This window comes from Conger conger, chromosome 15 (assembly GCF_963514075.1).
Source record: "Conger conger chromosome 15, fConCon1.1, whole genome shotgun sequence".
Taxonomy (NCBI): Eukaryota; Metazoa; Chordata; class Actinopteri; order Anguilliformes; family Congridae; genus Conger; species Conger conger.
The window spans coordinates 6,358,767-6,376,926 of NC_083774.1; the positions used below are offsets into that span (position 1 = coordinate 6,358,767).

Consider the following 18,160-nt stretch of genomic DNA (forward strand, 5'->3'; position numbering starts at 1 on the left):
CATACATGAACACAATGGTGCTGTTAAAAACCACAACAGAAAACCTGGTGAAATGAAGATTCTGCAGAACCAAATAAAACGAGCAGATTTGGTCCAGATTCCATTTTTCCTTTTTAATCAAAAACATCTTAAATAACACTTAACATGAGAAAATGGCATTACAAAATGATGCATGCAAAACTTTTAAGCCAAAAACTTCAGTTAAACAGTCTAAGAACTACCTGTCATGTTGCAGAGTTGCCCCTCATCTCATTTCAGTACATTTCAATGGTCTGTTGTTGAAATTGTTTTAATGCTGGTTATCTGTGAGTCATTAAGACCAATCCAAGCTGATCGATTCTACAAAATATGGAGTACAAGCACATACTGGTTTATGGCCGTATATACTGCAGTTTCTTTAGATCTAGATAATCTACTTCATACATTGCTACACCTAAACAACTACGAGGATCCCAGTCCGGTTCCCCCTAGTCTCCCCCGAGAATTCAACAAAATGAAGAGGGCAACAAGAGACTTCCAAGACAATTTTATGGTAAAATTCAGTTGAAAACATTATTGATCCTTACAAACTTGCAAGAGAAATGCAAACCAAATCAGATCTAAAAAAAAACCGAAACAAGGTTAAATAACAAGGTACAAAGTAGGCACCTGCCACCATTTTGTAAAATATTGTCACTTTTTTTTCTCGTTTTGTTCCAACAGTCTGACAAGTTAATAAAGTACAATATAGCACAGCTTGAAAGTCCTGATCCACAGAAATTCGTCCATACAAAAAAAACAAAACCAAAAAAAATCCAAACATCTACTTGAACAAATGCATTGTAGGGGGAAGGGGGGAAAAATGGCTGACAAGCTCTTAGGCTCCAGTTCCACTAAAAAGGTTTGGATTAAAAAAAAAAGTAAATAAAAAAGGACATTTGAATATTCACTTTTTACAGGTGACTGGGGAAGAGGGAAAGAGCTTGAGGGGAGGGTCAGGGGTCAGGAGGGCAGCACACAGATGACACGCTCACTGACGCAGCGAGCAGTGTGTGTACTGCACTCGGGTCAGTGTGTGGTCACATGATCTTGCGGAATCGGTGTGGCGCCTTTTAGTAGATCCTCCCCCGGCTCCTGTTGCCACGGCCACCCCAGCCTCGGCCCCGCCCACCACGGAATCCTCCGCGCTGTTCTAGAATTTGAATAAAAGAAAAGACGGACAAGATAGTTCAGCACCGTTCCCGTACCAGGGCAAACGAGCAGCCACACACACACACGCCCTTTTCAACCACACTGAAACTATCAGACTATCAGCGATTACCGCCTGGGGCTCATATCACATGAGCTTGGCAACCAACCCCAGAGATGGAAAGCAGCAGGTTTAAGCACAGGTATGAAATGAGTGACAGTCTTCAGACAAGTATGTGATAAAACCAAAATGAGGAACTGAGGAAATACTAGGCTAGCATGCTAGGCTTTCTAGTTCCAGTTCAGTAAAATATCTATGATGCATAATAGCGCACTTCCATGAGTCACAGACATCACAATACAGAAAACACAGGAGATCGGCAAATTTGCATCAGACAGTGAAAAGGCAGGATGTGTTCCTTATGTACCTATAAAAGCACACAGTGTCCTGTTTGGCTGGCGGCCTGCATTCATACTCCCAGAAGCACAGACCCACTTTGATCCCTCCCACGGGATCTTTTTGTACAATCAATGTTTAAAAAAAGTGTTTATTTTTTTAATTTTTTTATGTTAATTCAGTTGTTCCCTTTTTGCTAGTAGTTTGTGCAATCAATACCACAGCTATGTGAAGACTGACTGAGTCCTTCCACCCACAACACTGGGAAAGGTTTCACCACAAAACTCTGTCAGTGTTAGTCCAGTGTCCCCCATACACTCAGTGACCACTTTATTAGGCAGACCTGGGCACCAGCTTGTTAATGGAAATATTTAATCAGTCAACCATATGGCAGCAACTAAATGCATAAAAGCATGCAGACGTGGTCAAGAGGTTCATCAGCTGTTTTTCAGACCAAATGTCAGAATGGGGAAGAAATGTGACCCAAGTCACCTTGACCGTGGAATGATTGTGGGTGCCAGACAGGACGGTTAGAGCATCTCACCGTAGGTGAAGTTCCCGATGGTGGCGCTGTACTTCCCGCTCGGGGGGTTGTAGATCTGCCGCGCGTCTCTCCGGGGCAGCGGGGAGGCCTTCTTCACCACGCCCCCGGCCCCCGCCCCGGCCCCCACCTCCTCCCCGGACGGCCTCTTCTGTCTGCAACACAGGGCACGGGGGCGGGGGTCAGTCACAGAGCAAATATTACACACATGATCCAAGTCCTACATCATCGTTACAGTACATGTTATTTAGCTGACGCTTTTATCCAAAGTGGCTTTCAGTTCATTAGACTAAGCGGGAGACAATCCCCCCTGGGGCAATGTGGGCCCAACAGCTCTCATCGTGGCTACACCAGGGATCTCAGTCATGTACCTTAACCATTACACTATAGGCTACCCCATAATAATAATGCATGGCTGGAACAGTCACTATAAACTTAAGACAGCCACTGCCACTACACATTTATACAGCCACTATACAGTGGTTTTATAGTCATGTCGAATTAACATGATTCAGCTGATGGGTGCACACACAGCCAGTTTGGGAACTTTCCCCGTGAGATTCCCCGTGTCCAATCAGAGGTAAATCACACCCATTTTAAAACCTTCTCTCAGGTGAACAGGGAGCCACAGGTGAGCAGGTGAGCAGACTTACGCAGCAGCCTCGGTCTTCTGCACGGGCTTCCAGGAGAGCGTGACGGTGCTCTTATACGAGGGCGGGTTGTGGAAAAGGTCCTGTAGGACACAGGGAAGAGAGTCAGTGACGGCAATTCAGCTTTAAAAAGGAAAATTATCAAAGGCGACAGGCCCAACAGGAGGAGAAGTGCGCTAAGCTGCACATATTAAAGCAAAACTCACTCATCGAGGTTTCTAACTGATTACAAACACACAGACACATATCTCACCTTGATGAGGACGTTGATGTTGTTTGTAATCTTAAGAGCCACAACTTTAATTTTATTCTAGAAAGAGACGAGGGAAAAAGGTAAGTTACATGGGGTTTTGACCATTCATTTTATTTTAATTTTGAGGATCAACTTTCAGATCGGAGCGTTTGCAGGTCTCTCACCTCATCCGTTTTCAGTGCGTCTCCCGTCTTTCCCTGCAGAGCGACTCGAAGCTGCCGGATGTACACCTGGAGCCCGCGCGCAAAGTACTGTAATCTGTGTGACCAGAGAGAGAGTGCGGTAAGAACTACAGCACTGTAATCTGTGTGACCAGAGAGAGTGCGGTAAGAACTACAGTACTGTAATCTGTGTGACCAGAGAGAGAGTGCGGTAAGAACTACAGTACTGTAATCTATGTGACCAGAGAGAGAGTGGGGTAAGAACTACAGTACTGTAATGTGTGACCAGAGAGAGAGTGCGGTAAGAACTACAGTACTGTAATCTATGTGACCAGAGAGAGAGCCCTGTGAGAACTAGATAGCACAAGTTAGGTAGCCTTCTTAGCTATAGCTACCTTGCTAGCAGTCAGCTAGATACGTGATAGCACTGTATCCAATAAGAGGTAAATGCATCACATATAGTACTTCTACCCTCAAACTGCAGTCTCCAGCCCAGAGCCTGTCTAAAGCTGACAGAAAGGCAGGTTATAGTTTGATTGGTTTCCTGCAACTTGATTGGTTCTGCCATATTTTAGAGCACATTTTGCTGAGTTCGCTGAAATTTCCACTTCCAATATAACCCCCCCCCCCCCCCCCCGCCCAACACACACCCCACAGACTATCATTATTCAGCAGAAGGAGTGACGGAAGCAAACTTGCGGAGACTTCCATATCAGTGTGCCAGCCTGGTCAGGCTCATCAAGACTAATCAAACCGCAGTGAAGCCACAGCATGAACAGGGGCAGCCCACAGGGGGCGCCAGTGAGAAGGGAAAGGGGTCAGCACACGTGCCTGATCTTGAAGTCCTTCAGGCGCTCAGCATCGATCTTGTCGATGAGGTAGTCCGGAAGCTTCTTTCCCAGCTGGTGGAAGCTGAAGAGGAGGCACTCCACGTAGCTGAACTGCAGCTTGGGCTCCTCGCTGCCCGCGTTCTCCCCATTCTCCGCGTTCTCTGGAGGCAGGGGCATGAACTCCTGGCACAGGCAGGCAGGAGGGCGTTACATTACACTACAGTCATTTAGCTGATGCTTTTATCCAAAGCGACTTACAGGTGATTAGACTAAGCAGGGGACAACCCCTCCTGGGGCAATGTGGGGTTGCGCTGATCTTATTGTGGAGACACTGGGGCTTGAACCACCTACCTTCCAGGTCCCAGTGAGGCACCTAGGCCTAGGATACTCAATGATTGGCCAGACTATCTTCACACCAGTCACAGGTAAAGGGAGGGTGGAAAACTCAACCCACTAGGACCAGTTGCTGATCCCTGCTTTAAGGAGACCATTCTTAACTGAGCACTTTAATGCTGATGTAACCATCACAACCGGTTACTGAAAGCAATGGAGTTCTAGAAGAGACTCCAAATTTAAAACAAATTTCTTAAAATCCAACTGCTCAAACCTGCTCCTGGAGATCTACCAACAGCGATGTAGGTTCGTGTAACTGAAATGAACGTAGGTTCATTTCAATGCTAAATTGGCACACCCGATTCTACCAATTAAAAGAGGTTTTAATCTCAATGTAACTTCCTAGTCAAATAAAGGTTATATAATTAGCAGCTCAATAAGATCCGTCAAAACGCGATCACGGAGCTCTTACCACCAGCTTCTCGAACAGCATGGTGAGGTTGGCCTCCAGCTTCTCCATGTCCCCACAGAATGGACTCATCTCAGCCAGCAGCTTCAGGACCTGGGGATGCAGGGAGGGGTCAGAGCCCGCAGGTCAATCAAACCCGAAAATAAAGAATAAAACGCACCTTCATACGCCACACTTTTTACGTCGTTTCAGAGTAATGTTACTTTCCTCAGGTTGGCATGAAATGTGAATAAAATAAACCACACACATGCAGAAGTCAATAATGTGTAGAGTATTGCTGGGTGATATAGCTAACGTGGTACAGCGAAGTGTTATTTATTTTGCGCAATAACAACCATCTCTGGCAGGCGGTGGTAAGTATTGCTCCTTCTTGACCTTTTTAATCATACTTGACAGGGTAACGTATCAGTGAAATGTTCCCGGGGGAGGAAAAAACATCACTTGTAGCTATTCAATGTTTGTTAACTTACCTAACAGTTTTGAAAAACACATCGCTCATGTTTTCACTCTTTATCCTTGTCGTCATGTTTTTATCTAGCACACGGAAACAGCATGGCCCTGTTGCCGTCATATCAACACTGAACAGATACGAGTGATGTTTTTTCCCCCCAGAAGCATTTCACTTTGGCTCAGAAATTTGGAGGTGTGCTATCCCTTATGATTAAATAAAATAATAAAAATTAAATTGAAAAAAGACTGAAAGAAATCTAACACCGCATCCCGGAAATGGTTGGTAGTGCGCTTACAAAAAAAGTTGTTATACCGTGATGGCTATATCGCCCAGCCCTAGTGCGGAGACAAATAAAAACACTCCATCCCTGGCCTACACTGTAGTGGGTTAGGCTCCCAGGTCACTGGTGGCCAATGAAGAGACAGAACGCACACTTGAAGAGGTGAAAGTGGACATGCCCAGCTTCTCACAGCAGAACTGCACATCGCAGAGAGCCTCCCATTCCCACCTCCCCCCCAGCAGGGCGGCGCTGTGGCCAGAGCACTCACCTCCAGCTGGATGTCCAGCTCAGCCACCGGGCTGGTCAGGGTGCTGAGGTTGGGCAGGACGTGGTCGCAGAAGTACGTCACGAACCGCGTGGAATGTACATTTTTCTGAGGACAGCCAACAAAATAATGTTGAGTGAAGGGGAGAGCAGGGAGTAAAAAAAATAAATATTTAAAAGGTCATGAATGTGATCATCAGCCAATGAGAAATCGGGCTCAACAGCAGGTGAGAGGAGTGGTTCATGAACACAGTATTGTGGAGCCTCCACGTGCTGTCAATCACCACTTGAGTTAACCCAAAACAAATGAAGCCTGTTCAGACTCCCTGAAGCAGTGAAAGCCATCCCAGGTCGTACGTGCAACTGGCAAGTGCAGCACTAACAGGAGGTTTGCGATTATGACAAGCCAGCTCCAAGTTGACCTCAGTCAAGCCCAGTTCTGAAGCAAGAGTATGTTTTTAGAAATTAAAGACCAGCATTCACAAAAAATGTATTTTGCAAAATATTTCACATGGTACTTTCTAGAATCAATTGCTTCAAGTGGAACCAGGAACGGCTCCAGCTGGCTTATACTGGCAGGACGACTTCCCCCAAACCGAGTCGGCGAGTCTCATGAACGTAGTACTGCCTAATCGAGGGGGGCATATCACAAAGCAGAATTACAGTTAGCCGGATGAGATGACAGAGTAAAACCCAGTACCCTGACAAACCTGGAACAGGAATGAAGTAAAAACAGCTGTTGAGGTTTCACTCGGTGACTCCAGCGAACCCCAGTAATCCTGCTTCGTCATATTCCCCCTGGGTACACGGAGCCCTAGTTCTCCCAACCTGACCATTGTTTTGGCTTCATCACTTCTTGTGCTCAAGTGAACCAAGAGGACCAGATGTACTTTTTGACAGCATTTCATAAAATCCCATACATCTGACAAGCTCAGTTAAGTGCACAAAAAGGAATCCGAAAAACAATGCCGTATTTGACCCAGGTCTGCTCCCAGCCCGTCCCTAATTAAAGGTGGCGGGCGCGGGACTCACAGAGAAGAGGGGCAGGGCCTGGCGGGTGCACTGCAGGAGCCGGTCCACGTTGTCGGCGTCGGTGGGGTTGAGCGCCTGCTCCAGGAAGGCCTGCTCCACCACCAGCTCCACCAGCTGCTGCCGGCCGGCCACCGTCTGCAGGCTCTTCAGCGCGGACAACACCCGCATCAGCAGCACAAACTCCTCCCCCGTCACGTCCTCCAGAACCTGCGGCACACACCGTCACATTTTTACAGCTCTTCGGTTCCGACCCGGGAATCGATCCGAGGTCCACCATCTTCAAGGACATTCCAACCCGTTAAATATACTTCTAGCTCCAAGAAGGAACGACTGAAATTTCCTATATGTTGGCCTCTCCTGATGGGTGGAATTTAGTAGGAAATGGAAGAGAACAAAATGTAATTAAATTAAAAAATGCAAACATCTAGCTAAAAAGCGATTGGAATGATCATCATAGCGAGAGCATCACCAGCCTTTTCTGCAGACACGGTCGTTCCTGTTCCGTTATTTTACGGTTTGCTTTGAAAGCTTTCCGCTTAGGCACACCTGCTAAACGACCAACGCGGACATATGACAGTCGAGCAAATCCCAAGTCGCATTACATTCGGTTGCGTGCCTGGTACCACGGCACAAGTCAATTTATATACAATTAACTGATGTTTACATCACTTAATGTGCGCGACGAGACGGGGACAAATCCGGCAAATGAAACCCGACCAATCCACACGGAAACACAGTGCACACACTCAACAGCGCACATCCGCAATGCGGGTTCTTTCACCTTCTTGGTCTCGGTGAAAACAAAGTCCTCCACTTCCTTGGTCATGACATCCTCAGGCAGAGTCTTCAGCTTGGTGGAGAGGAACTTGATGGCCCTCTCCCGCACAATGTCCTCCCCCTGCAGGATCTGTGTGAACAAGCCTCCCAGCGTTCCTGTGACATCACGGGGGGGGGGGGTTAGACTTCTCTGTGTTTACTACAACTCAAGACCTGCTACACCAGGTTTACTTCATTGAGGTTCATGCAGTATCGACCCCCCCAGCTTGTTACCATCTAGCTGTTAGGTAAACTAAACATTAGGTACACCATTGTCCTGTTCTTGTCATTATGTTACTTTGGCACATGAAAACAAGACATCTATCTATCTTAAGTCCTGAAACACACTAGAGAAAACCAGCAGACACTGCAGCCCCCCAGGACTGGAGTCTCACTGGAGCATGTGAGTTTTGTTAAATAATTACCTTTTGCATCGATCTTGAAAATGGAGATCAGGGCAACATTAACCTGGTTGAATTCTGCAGAATCATCTGAAAATATAGAGACCAGTTTTTTGTTTTGTTTTTTTGAAATAAGTCCAGTCACTGAAGCAAATGCATAACTACAAACATTTCAGGACCACAAGAAAAGCCTGTCACATTTTTAATAGGTGCTTGCTGCGTTTTCCCATTTCCAATGACGAGACAAGCTCTGATTATTTTGTATAAAGCCAAGCCTTATACGAGGATACGATAACAGGAATTATGGCATGCATCTGCATTCAGGACATTTTAATGCCACTGTACCTGTCTGGAGTAACTGCGTAAGAATGTCAGCGACCCTGGGCAGATTCTCCCCAGCAGCGAACCGGGGGAGCTCTTTAATGGCCTGCCGACGAATCTGTGTAGAAGATGGTCAAGAACAACAAAGACAAAGTGATTAAAGCAGTCAAGGCAACATCATTTGTGTCCCCCCTCACCACAACATATCGTATTGCATTTTCTTTTGCGTTTAATACGCGACACATTTCTGCGTAGGTACTGAACCGAAGAGGACATTTCTGCAGATCACGTCCGGCCCTTACCGAGACGTCTTCGTCCTCGCACAGGTCTAGCTGAGCGTTGATCGCGGCGTCCGCCAACTCGGGGAAGTTACTGAAGAATTTTGGAATAAACTGGGCGGCCAACCTCTTCTCCTTTGGACCGCCTTTCACACCATCAAGAATAGCCTGGTAGGCATCTTTGTGCTGCAAAAAGGATTAAAAGAAACAAGCGCCAACGTTAGTTGCCGACAGTCAAGCATACATAATTATTGCAAATGACTGAAGCATTACAAATAGAATTGTTACAAACACTGAAAGGGACAACCGTATTATGTTACTAGCGAATCAGAGAATAACTCGATAGCTCATGTTACCGCATCCATTCATGCCCAAGACAACTCATTCACCTGCTGTGTACAACCGACGACCCCGTACAACCTTAGTCACATCGCTAGGTAGCTTAGCTAATGTTAGCTATGCCATGATTAGCATTGCCATCATCGCGAACTAGCTAAGTCAAGTAACGATATTTGCTCCAGAAACGGGCGTACCTGGGCAATTGCATTGGCTTGTTAGTTTAAATCTCCCATTTTATCGTTCTTGTGGTTTCTGTAGATTCGTCGAAATGGAAACGACTAAATCCGCGACATGCCAGCAGACCAGTTTCTAGGTTTGGGCCTAGACTCCGCACAGAAGCCTCGGAGTCGCAGTCCCCAGTGCAGCCATAAAAGGACGCCATTTATTGGCCTTTTAGCTACTTAGCAAGCTAGCATTAGCCAAGAACCACAAGTAACCATATCACATTAAGAGACGGATACAACCCTTGTGTACTCTGCAAAACAGTAAAGCTACACATGGACCCACGTAGCACCCACACTCACCTGGCTCAGGTTGTCCTTGGCGTCGGCAAGGATCCCATAGTTACGGTACAACTCCTCCACAGTGACCGCCATCAGCGTGTGTCGGGGTGCGCGAGTAAAGATGGAGGGGGGAAAAAGATGTTAAATAATACCCTCCAAGCCTTTCCTTACCACCCTCAGTTCTTAGCTCTTATTGTTCCGTTTCCCGATGTTAACTGAGAAACCGGAGAGAAAATAATTAACAAGAAATGCACTAAAATACTTCCCGGTGAGGCATGAACACCTCGGGTAAAAACGAAACAGCGACGATGCAAAATTAAGGCCCGTAGCACACCACTCGCGCATGCGCAGCCTCTCTGCGAACAGAGAAACGTCACGTAATTATTACCACATGTCTGTCAGTAATAAAATAATAATTTTGTGTAGTTTCCATTTCAGTCTCCGGTTCTTTCCCTCTGGGCACAGGATAGTTTGGAAATAGAAAGCGCCGGTGCTTTCCTGATAACGTATCAAATATAGAAGATTGTTTCCTGTGAAATAGTGATGGGGTTAATCTAACCCGTGTTAGAATTTAACCAAAAGATGTACCTACAAATGAATATAATATTTTATTCAGCTTTTCATATGATCGTACATTTCCCAGGGACTATATAGTTTTCCTGACAAAATACATTTCAACAGATAGCTGTCTAGATAAAACAACAGACTTGTATTTTCCAAAGGTACCTTGTTAGCATTTATGAATAGAGTATATTCTTTCTTTATCAATTCATTTACACCTTTCACATTATCACTGAAGTGATTCAAATTAAACGAATTAACGTTCTGGATCTTGGTCTGAACATACTTTATCAGATGAAGTTTAGATCTTTTATTTATATAAATACTTTTTTTATTTTTACAAATTGATTAAAATTAACAAATGGCATTATTTCACAGATCAGCCTCCGCCCTCAAGGGGGCAATGTGTCGCGGGTTTTTCAGCTGGATAACTGAAAATACTTCATTTGAAGTTTTGAAAACTCAGGAAGAGGTGGCCAAGATCTTCTAGGTATTACATGTAAGCGGTGGACAGAAACTGGCCTTCGAAGGTAATCGGCAGAAAAATGTGTTTATGTAGTAATCTGGCTCGCAATTATTGGACATGGGTGTGTAGCTAGCACGCATTCAATAGTTTACTTTTTCTTCGCCCCCTTAGCCTGCCGCCAAAGGCAGACAAGTTCCTTAGCTTTTGGCTAATTTAGCAAGCTAACTAGCTACTCTATTTAATTATCTTTGCGATTTGCCAGAACATGGCATATATTATCTGTGGTGTTATTTGGCATTTAGTGAATAAGCCAGCTAGCTAACGTATTGCTGATGTTTTTAGAAAGACTGCCTTGCTTGTAAAGACAAGTATCAGTTAGCTGCTAACGGTATCTTGGCAATGTTAACTGTTGGCTTGCTGCAATAGATCTCTTTCGGTTTTCATCTTGTGTCGGAAACTCCAAAACATTCTAATCAAATTCAGATTAAGGCTGGTTTGGGACTCATTTTCGCTGCGACTACTAGGTGGTCTGACACTTTGCTGTCAGACTCCAACGCAATCCCACGCTGGTATCTTTTCGTCAGGTATGATGCATGGCTCCGTCTGTTAAAACGTAAGCTTGCTATGTATTTCTCGTGTAATGGTTGGTATTATGATAGACACAAGGTTGTATGCTTAATCGAAATAAATATGGATTCGATTAATTGGTTATTAATTTGGTTATTTATGCTGCAAAAGGTTCTGGAGGTGGAACAATTCGGTGCATGGCATGGGCAGTGGCTCTGAGTTAACGTTACAGAGCTAATCGTGTAGAGTTGTCGGCCTAGGTTCCATTCATTGTTTTGCATAATCCTACGGGGAGCATCGACACACTAATCACGACTTCTTCCACAAAAAGAGGAACCGTGTTCGGGTTCGTGTTTAGTTCCCGTTTTCATTGAGTTAAAGGCTAAATAGTGTGACATTTCTCAAATCACCTTTTAGAATCGTAATCATATTTACAAAAAAAAATAACCGTCCGCTGTGAAGGTTCCCGGATTTAAATTCAGACAGAGATTTTGGAGTTCGTGTGGGGCTGCCCCTAGTTTTAAAAGGTGCCTTTATTTTGCAGATTTGTTTACCGCTGAAAAACGTCCCGCGGGTCGTCATATAGGACGAAAAACTATATGACAGCCTCTGGAGAATTGTGGAAGGTATGTATGATTAATTTGGTATCTTTTACATTAACTGAGAAACCATTCTGGCTGTGAATCTGATCTCTTTTCTTGATCAGAATTTGTAGCTCCTCCAACATCACACACCTTAATGCGCAAGAACTTGAAATGCAGCTGCTGACTTTTCACACAGGCACACACACACACACACACACACACACACACACACACCGCAGGCTGTGAAGTGTTTGATTAAGTGAGTCCAGGAGGAAACCTCTACAAACCTGTCCCACCAACTTCTGCATTATTGGCGTTTCCACAAGGTGTGCATCACTGCTCAGCTTCCTACTGGCTTCAATGGCCCTTTTCTGATCTCGCAAACACATGCATGGGCATGCACACACCTTTTAATTACAATTGAAAAATATATTATAATTGTAATCCTTCCTGCAGTCCTCTTGCTTTTTCGCTCTTTTTAAGTATACTGGAGCATGAACATTATTCCCATACTGGATTACAAGTTTCTAAAAAATAAAAAAAATAAAAACACTTAATAAAGTTGAGCAGACGGCACTGCCATTTTATTTATAAAGAATGTAAATTGCGTCTGAATCATTTGTACATTGTATTTGTGGATGTCTGTTGAGTTCAGCTCTTTCTGCAGCAGCAAGCACGTAACGTAACGGCTTCGGTGCCGAGTGCATGGGGGGCCCCTGCTCCCTGGCAGGCTCCTGCTGATCCTTCAGCTGCACAGCTTCCACCCAGAGTCCCAGGGTCCGGTCAGGAGGCACTCCGAGGTGAGCAGAGTGCTGTTCAATCGGGCCTCCTGTGAGGGTGCGTGTGAAGAGTCTCCCTCTTGACTCATGTCTGTGTGAGCACGATTTGCGAACGGCAGTGTGACCTAGAGGCAGCGGCTGACACAAAATGCAAAAAAAAAAAAAAAAAGGGGCCAAACATTTGTATGTATAAATTGATAAATATCCCTGGTGGCCTTTAACCTCTTTAAGGTGTACGGTCACAAATGATGTGATTACAACGATCCTACCTGAAACGTTCACGATGACATAATGCTGATGTCACAATCACGACAGGCAACCGAATGTTCTAGAACACTGACGTTGGAGTTTTTCCAGAATGTTTTGCTCCTGGGAGGAATGTTTTGTCAAAGGGTCAAGGCTATAAAAACGTGATGGGTTTACCCTCTCCCCCGCCCTCCCCTCCCTCAGAGAGAACATGTCGTGCTACGAGGTGGAGAAGGACAGCTGGGACGGCGCCTGCTGCGGGGCGGAGCTCTCGGCCTGCGCCGCGGCCATGGAGAAGGAGTCGGGCAGCTTCGCCGACGGCAACCCCGCCCTCACTCCCTCCTCCAGCCTGCAGGGCGCCGCCCAGCCGGACCTGCAGGGCTACGACGTGGAGTTCGACCCGCCCCTGGAGAGCAAGTACGAGTGCCCCATCTGCCTGATGGCGCTGAGGGCGGCCGTCCAGACGCCCTGCGGACACCGCTTCTGCCGCGGCTGCATAGAGAAGTCCATCCGGTGAGCCTCTCCTCCCGCTCACACACCGCACTCCCCACAGCCCGGGCAGGTTTCCCTGGTTCCTCTGCACTCATCCGGTTGCTTTAAAGCAGCGGTTGACACCGCTAACTCCTCTCAGCCGGTTTCTCCTGAATCGGACACTGATTTTTAAGGTGGAAAATGAAGCCCCAGCCATCCCTGCTGCTCACCCTGGCACACGGACCGAGGAAGGTCAGACACAGCGGCCCGTCCGCTGGCCCGGTCCGCACTGGGCGTGTCCAACCACAGGCTTCCTGGTGATTCTCAGACATTTCACAGGAAACTTAAAATTACTTTCGAAGTCACTGCAGTCGACACCCATATCACACAGGGATGGCCAGTGTGCCATTTGCCAAGTCAAGGGTTGGCAGAGCATAAGCCAAACCAGGAAAGCTGACCGTTAGATTTTAAGGATGGGGGAAAAAATATATCCTGTAAAAATGTGTTAAATGATAATTGCACGGCACTCTGGGAATTGGTTTGACAGCGGCGGGAAGTGGCTGTGAGTGACTCTCCCCTCGCCCTGAGCAGGGACGCGGGGCAGAAGTGCCCCGTCGATAACGAGGTGCTGACCGAGGACCAGCTTTTTCCGGACAACTTCGCCAAGCGGGAGATCCTGTCCCTCACGGTGCGCTGTCCCAATGCCGGCTGCGGCCACAAGATGGAGCTACGCAACCTGGAGGTGAGCGGCCAATCAGCCGGCGGCTCGGCCGCCGCCAACCCGCTAGCCCGGGACCAGCTCCTGCTGGCCTTCAGATCTCTGTTCCATATCAAATCAGAATAATCTCTCAATTAGTTTGGAAATAAATGGGGGAGGGGCGGCAGGTGAGTAGGTGCATGCTGCCATCAGACCGGACTCAAATATTTAGACACCAGTAAAATTTCTGCAGGATACTTGCTTTAAAAGATACATCTATTTTCAGCAATAGAAAGACAATAAAAAAAAATAAAAAAAGATTTCAATTCTCAAGGGTTTGCAGAAGTCCACAGTCCACAGCTTTCCACAGGCACATCGAGTATCACTTCTGTGATTTGCACTTAAAAGCTGCTCCAAATGGGAGATTTTAAATCCAGGTCTGATTGGCTGCGGTGAACAGAGCTCCCTCTCCCTCAGGCCCACGTGGAGCAGTGCCAGTTTGCCACGCTGCCCTGCCCGATGTGCCAGGTGTCCGTGTGGAAGAACATGCTGGAGGAGCACCAGGCCCGGGAGTGCCAGCGCCGCACCGTCTCCTGCCCTGACTGCATCCTGACGTTCCTCTTCGAGGAGAGCGAGGTACCCGCCCCGCCCCGCCCCCCACGCCCCGTCCCGTCCCCCCACACGCCCCGCCCCGCCCCGCCCCCCACGCCCCGTCCCGTCCCCCCACACGCCACCAGGGGCGCAGCTTTTCCCCGCTCTCCAGAAGGCATTCACTGAGCCAGACCTCTGTATTCACGTGTCACTTCCTGTACATGTCAGCCTTCCTTCAGCTGGCTGTAAGCTGATTGTGTGAACTCTAAGTGCTGTGTACCACATGGTACAGTGCGGGGGTGGGGGGTTTAAGAGAGATTTAGGACAATTCGGAGGGTCCTGTCTGACAGGGCCAGTCAATAAATGGTCACATAATCTGTTCAAACGGCAAAATGCAGTGCAGTGCATGCGGTGGAAATGCAGGCCCAGCATCTTGCGTAACGATACCACTGCTGTGCTCCCAACGAGGGGATCGAACCCATGACCTACAGGGTAGGCCCAACTGCCACTGTCAGAAAGGTCACCCATTCACAAAGGTGTCCACTAAATCTAAGACACACTTGAAATAAATGTTTGTTGTTCGGGGGGGAAAAAACATTGACATAAACAACCGTGATGTTTCCCCGGCCTGGTTCACACAGACTGGTGAGCGTTTCGTGTTTTGCGTTTTTTGTGCCTCTGCAGCACCACAAGCAGATGTGTCCCCTGGCCAACGTGGTGTGTGAGTACTGCAGCATGGAGCTGATCCGGGATCAGGTGAGAAACGTCTCGCCCGCGTCGCTAAGCTACGTAGCGCCGCTCGCATTCCTCTTTGGTTCCGCGTTCGTAAGGTAACCGCTGGCAAATCACCCATCCTGACCCCAACCGTGGGGCTTCCCGCGTTCACCAGTTTCACTACAAGCGCTGTACCATGGGGGGGGGGGGGGGCCCTCGCGGTGACCTGGTGTCTGATGGGGCATGCCGGGGGCCTACAGGCTAGCGTTAGCGTGATGAGGTTTAGCAGGGGAGAGAGAGCTGATGGTTACCTGGTGTCTGGTCTGTTTCTCCTGCAGTTGGCGTCTCACTGCGACACGGACTGTGTGAAGGCGCCCGTCGCCTGCACCTTCAGCTTCTTTGGCTGTCAGGAGAGGGTGAGCAGCAGGCCTCCCTCCCTCCCTCCCTCCCTCCTCCTCTCCCCCACGCTCCCGCTTTCTCTACCTCTCCAGGACAGTGTGCTCCTGGTCTTGTGCTCACTCGTTTTTTTCCCTCCCTCTCTCACACTCACTCCATCTCTCCCCTTTGCTGGCCTGTGTGAAGGGGAAGGTGAACTCTGGCTGTGTCCCATAAAATGTATCCTCCTTTCCTCCACTTGTCTCCTCCTATCTGGAACTACGGGGCGAGGAGACTGTTAGAAGGGGGAGCAGACGACTAGAGATGGGAGAATATACTTTTGGAGTATTGGGAACACACCCTCTTGTCTCTCTCCCTCCTTACCGGGGATCTTTCCTTCGGTCTCTCTCCCCCTCTCTCTCTCCCTCTCCTCTCTTCCCCCTCTCCCTCTCTCCTCTGACCCTCTCGCTCTCCTCTCTTCCCCCTCTCCTCTGACCCTCCCTCCCTCTCTCCTCTGACCCTCCCTCCTCTGACCCTCTCCCTCCCTCCTCTGACCCTCTCCTCTGACCCTCTCTCTCTCTCCCCCTCCGGTGGCAGATGCAGCGTAACGACCTGGCGGCCCACATGCAGGAGTTCACGCAGATGCACATGCGCAACATGGCCGAGTTCCTGCGCAGCTGCAGCCTGCTGGAGGCGGGGTCGGCGTCGGGGGGCGCGGGGCCCTGTGAGGCGGCGGGGCCGGGGTCGGGGCCGGGGTCGGGGTCGGGGCCGGGGCCAGGGGCCACGTGCGCGTGCGGACCGGACCTCCAGCACATGCGGGAGACGGTGCAGCACCTGGAGGCCCGGTTGGTGCGGCAGGACCACCAGCTGCGGGAGCTGAGCATCCACAGCGAGACGCAGGCCACGCAGCTGGGCGACCTGCGCAGGCAGGTGCGCACCCTGGAGGACACCGTGCGCGAGCTGGAGGCGCAGCAGTGCCAGGGCGTGTACGTGTGGAGGGTGGAGGGCTTCTCCACCCACCTGCGGAGCCAGGAGTCCGGGCAGCCCGTCGTCATCCACAGCCCCGGCTTCTACACCGGCCGCCCCGGCTACAAGCTCTGCCTGCGGCTGCACCTGCAGACCCCCAGCGCCCCACGCTGCTCCAACTACATCTCCCTGTTCGTGCACACCATGCAGGGCGAGTTCGACAGCCAGCTCTCCTGGCCCTTCCAGGGCACCATCCGGCTGAGCATCCTGGACCAGGCGGAAGGGCAGCACCACGTGGAGGTGATGGAGACCAAGCCCGACCTGCTGGCCTTCCAGAGGCCCACGTCCCAGCGCAACCCCAAGGGCTTCGGCTACGTCACCTTCATGCACCTGCACTCGCTGCAGCAGGGCGAGTTCGTGCGGGACGACACCCTGATGGTGCGCTGCGAGGTCACGTCCCGGTTCGACTGCCCGAGGCGGGAGGGCTTCCACCCGCGGGGCTCCGAGGCCTCGCTGTGACCAGAGACCCCCCCCCCTCACCGCCCACACGCCCCCCCCTCACCGCCCACACGCCCCCCCCCTCACCGCCCACACGCCCCCTCATCCCAGACTCACTCGCCACGAAAAGCAAAAACAGTCTCCGTTTGCAGGGCACAATCACTGCTGGGATTGCCTCCAATAATGCTTCTGCCACACCCCCAATCATTCAGGAGGCTGGAGCAAGGGATGCTGGGATAACCATCGAGTATCAAGGAAGTTAAATATTTCAAGGACCAGATAAGACAGCCGTTGGATTCATTCTACCACGTTTTTTCCTGAAGCCAGTATTCGCTGGCGTTGTCACTCTTTAAAATCATGAGGCTAATCCAAGTTAAGGCACTACATGCCTTTCATTCCAATTATCAGGCAATTGGCTGGCAGGATGGTCGGCGTTTGAAGTAATCTTTATCATCGGCATCATGCCAGGCAATCCTGACTGCTCTCTCAAGCCACTATGAAGGGCCCAGTGCCCAGTGCCCATCGAGTTTAAATCATACTTTCAAGTACAGAGTACACTTTTTTTTTTTTTTTTTTTTGTGTGTGTTTCTTCTTTCCACTTCCGCCTAACCGCTATTAAATTCATTCTTCCTGCACTTTTAATTGAATTAATCTGCTGAAATAATAAAACATATCTATTGAATGTTACAAATTTTGGTTTAGAAGTGGTAGCAGAATGTGTTGTTATTTTGTTGTCGTTGTCAATGCCGGTACAGGTTGGTGTTATTTTTTTGTTTTTTGTTTTTTTTAAACATACGGACCAGCATGGAAATGTGTTCTCAACCGTATTCATGTGACTTTAATTGTAGCTGTGGGGGAGGTATGATTGCCGCAGCCTTAAGATGGGAACACTAAGAGAAGAAGGAAATGGCTGCTAGCGCTAGTTAACTAAAGGCCCCATCCACCAACTTCAGGAGTTAGATGTGCTAAAATCCAATTAGCAAGGGCTAGCGTCCTGCGCTAAGGGTTTGCTTGCTTGGGGGGGGGGGGGGGGGGGAGTTTGAATAAGGTTCTCCAAAGCTTCTTATGTGCTCCAGAAACCACAAATAGATCAAAGGGTCCAAGCGACCGGCTTTGAACACGCACGAAGAGGGGATGACAACGTAGGTGACCTTATCTC

General features: G+C 48.7%; 2 protein-coding genes across 11 annotated transcripts; one reads left to right on the plus strand and one right to left on the minus strand.

Moving 5' to 3' along the window:
- Positions 1 to 511: 511 nt before the first annotated feature.
- On the minus strand, positions 512 to 9,823 carry api5 (apoptosis inhibitor 5). The gene is made up of 14 exons (XM_061221188.1): positions 9,508 to 9,823; positions 8,669 to 8,830; positions 8,391 to 8,484; positions 8,070 to 8,135; positions 7,610 to 7,761; positions 6,829 to 7,035; positions 5,801 to 5,905; positions 4,805 to 4,894; positions 4,001 to 4,182; positions 3,173 to 3,266; positions 3,009 to 3,065; positions 2,759 to 2,838; positions 2,109 to 2,260; positions 512 to 1,171 (listed from the first exon to the last, which is right to left on the minus strand). The coding sequence occupies exons 1-14, from the start codon at positions 9,577 to 9,579 to the stop codon at positions 1,092 to 1,094; spliced, it is 1,593 nt and encodes a 530-aa protein (XP_061077172.1). The 5' UTR covers positions 9,580 to 9,823; the 3' UTR covers positions 512 to 1,091.
- Positions 9,824 to 10,479: 656 nt separating this feature from the next.
- Positions 10,480 to 18,016, plus strand: traf6 (TNF receptor-associated factor 6). 10 transcript variants are annotated; one of them, XM_061221184.1, is made up of 10 exons: positions 10,480 to 10,577; positions 10,997 to 11,097; positions 11,625 to 11,706; positions 12,332 to 12,464; positions 12,894 to 13,202; positions 13,752 to 13,902; positions 14,335 to 14,493; positions 15,133 to 15,204; positions 15,501 to 15,578; positions 16,135 to 18,016. In XM_061221184.1, the coding sequence occupies exons 5-10, from the start codon at positions 12,901 to 12,903 to the stop codon at positions 17,020 to 17,022; spliced, it is 1,650 nt and encodes a 549-aa protein (XP_061077168.1). In that variant the 5' UTR covers positions 10,480 to 10,577; positions 10,997 to 11,097; positions 11,625 to 11,706; positions 12,332 to 12,464; positions 12,894 to 12,900; the 3' UTR covers positions 17,023 to 18,016. The 10 variants fall into 10 exon arrangements, with proteins under 10 accessions (XP_061077168.1, XP_061077167.1, XP_061077162.1 ...); XM_061221183.1 differs by having other exon boundaries at positions 10,997 to 11,706; XM_061221178.1 differs by lacking the exon at positions 10,997 to 11,097 and having other exon boundaries at positions 10,488 to 10,577; positions 12,320 to 12,464.
- The last annotated feature ends 144 nt before the right edge of the window (positions 18,017 to 18,160 follow it).

Bases quoted from the DNA above. Each gene is read 5' to 3' on its own strand.
- api5 (XM_061221188.1), bottom strand. From the start codon at position 9,579: ATGGCGGTCACTGTGGAGGAGTTGTACCGTAACTATGGGATCCTTGCC. The intron at 4,183-4,804 runs GTAAGAGCTCCG...TGCCTGTGCCAG, and splicing joins TGCTGTTCGAGAAGCTGGTG to GAGTTCATGCCCCTGCCTCC. The intron at 3,066-3,172 runs GTGAGAGACCTG...GTCTCTTTCTAG, and splicing joins ACGCACTGAAAACGGATGAG to AATAAAATTAAAGTTGTGGC.
- traf6 (XM_061221183.1), top strand. From the start codon at position 12,901: ATGTCGTGCTACGAGGTGGAGAAGGACAGCTGGGACGGCGCCTGCTGC. The intron at 14,494-15,132 runs GTACCCGCCCCG...GTGCCTCTGCAG, and splicing joins TCCTCTTCGAGGAGAGCGAG to CACCACAAGCAGATGTGTCC. The intron at 15,579-16,134 runs GTGAGCAGCAGG...CTCCGGTGGCAG, and splicing joins TCTTTGGCTGTCAGGAGAGG to ATGCAGCGTAACGACCTGGC.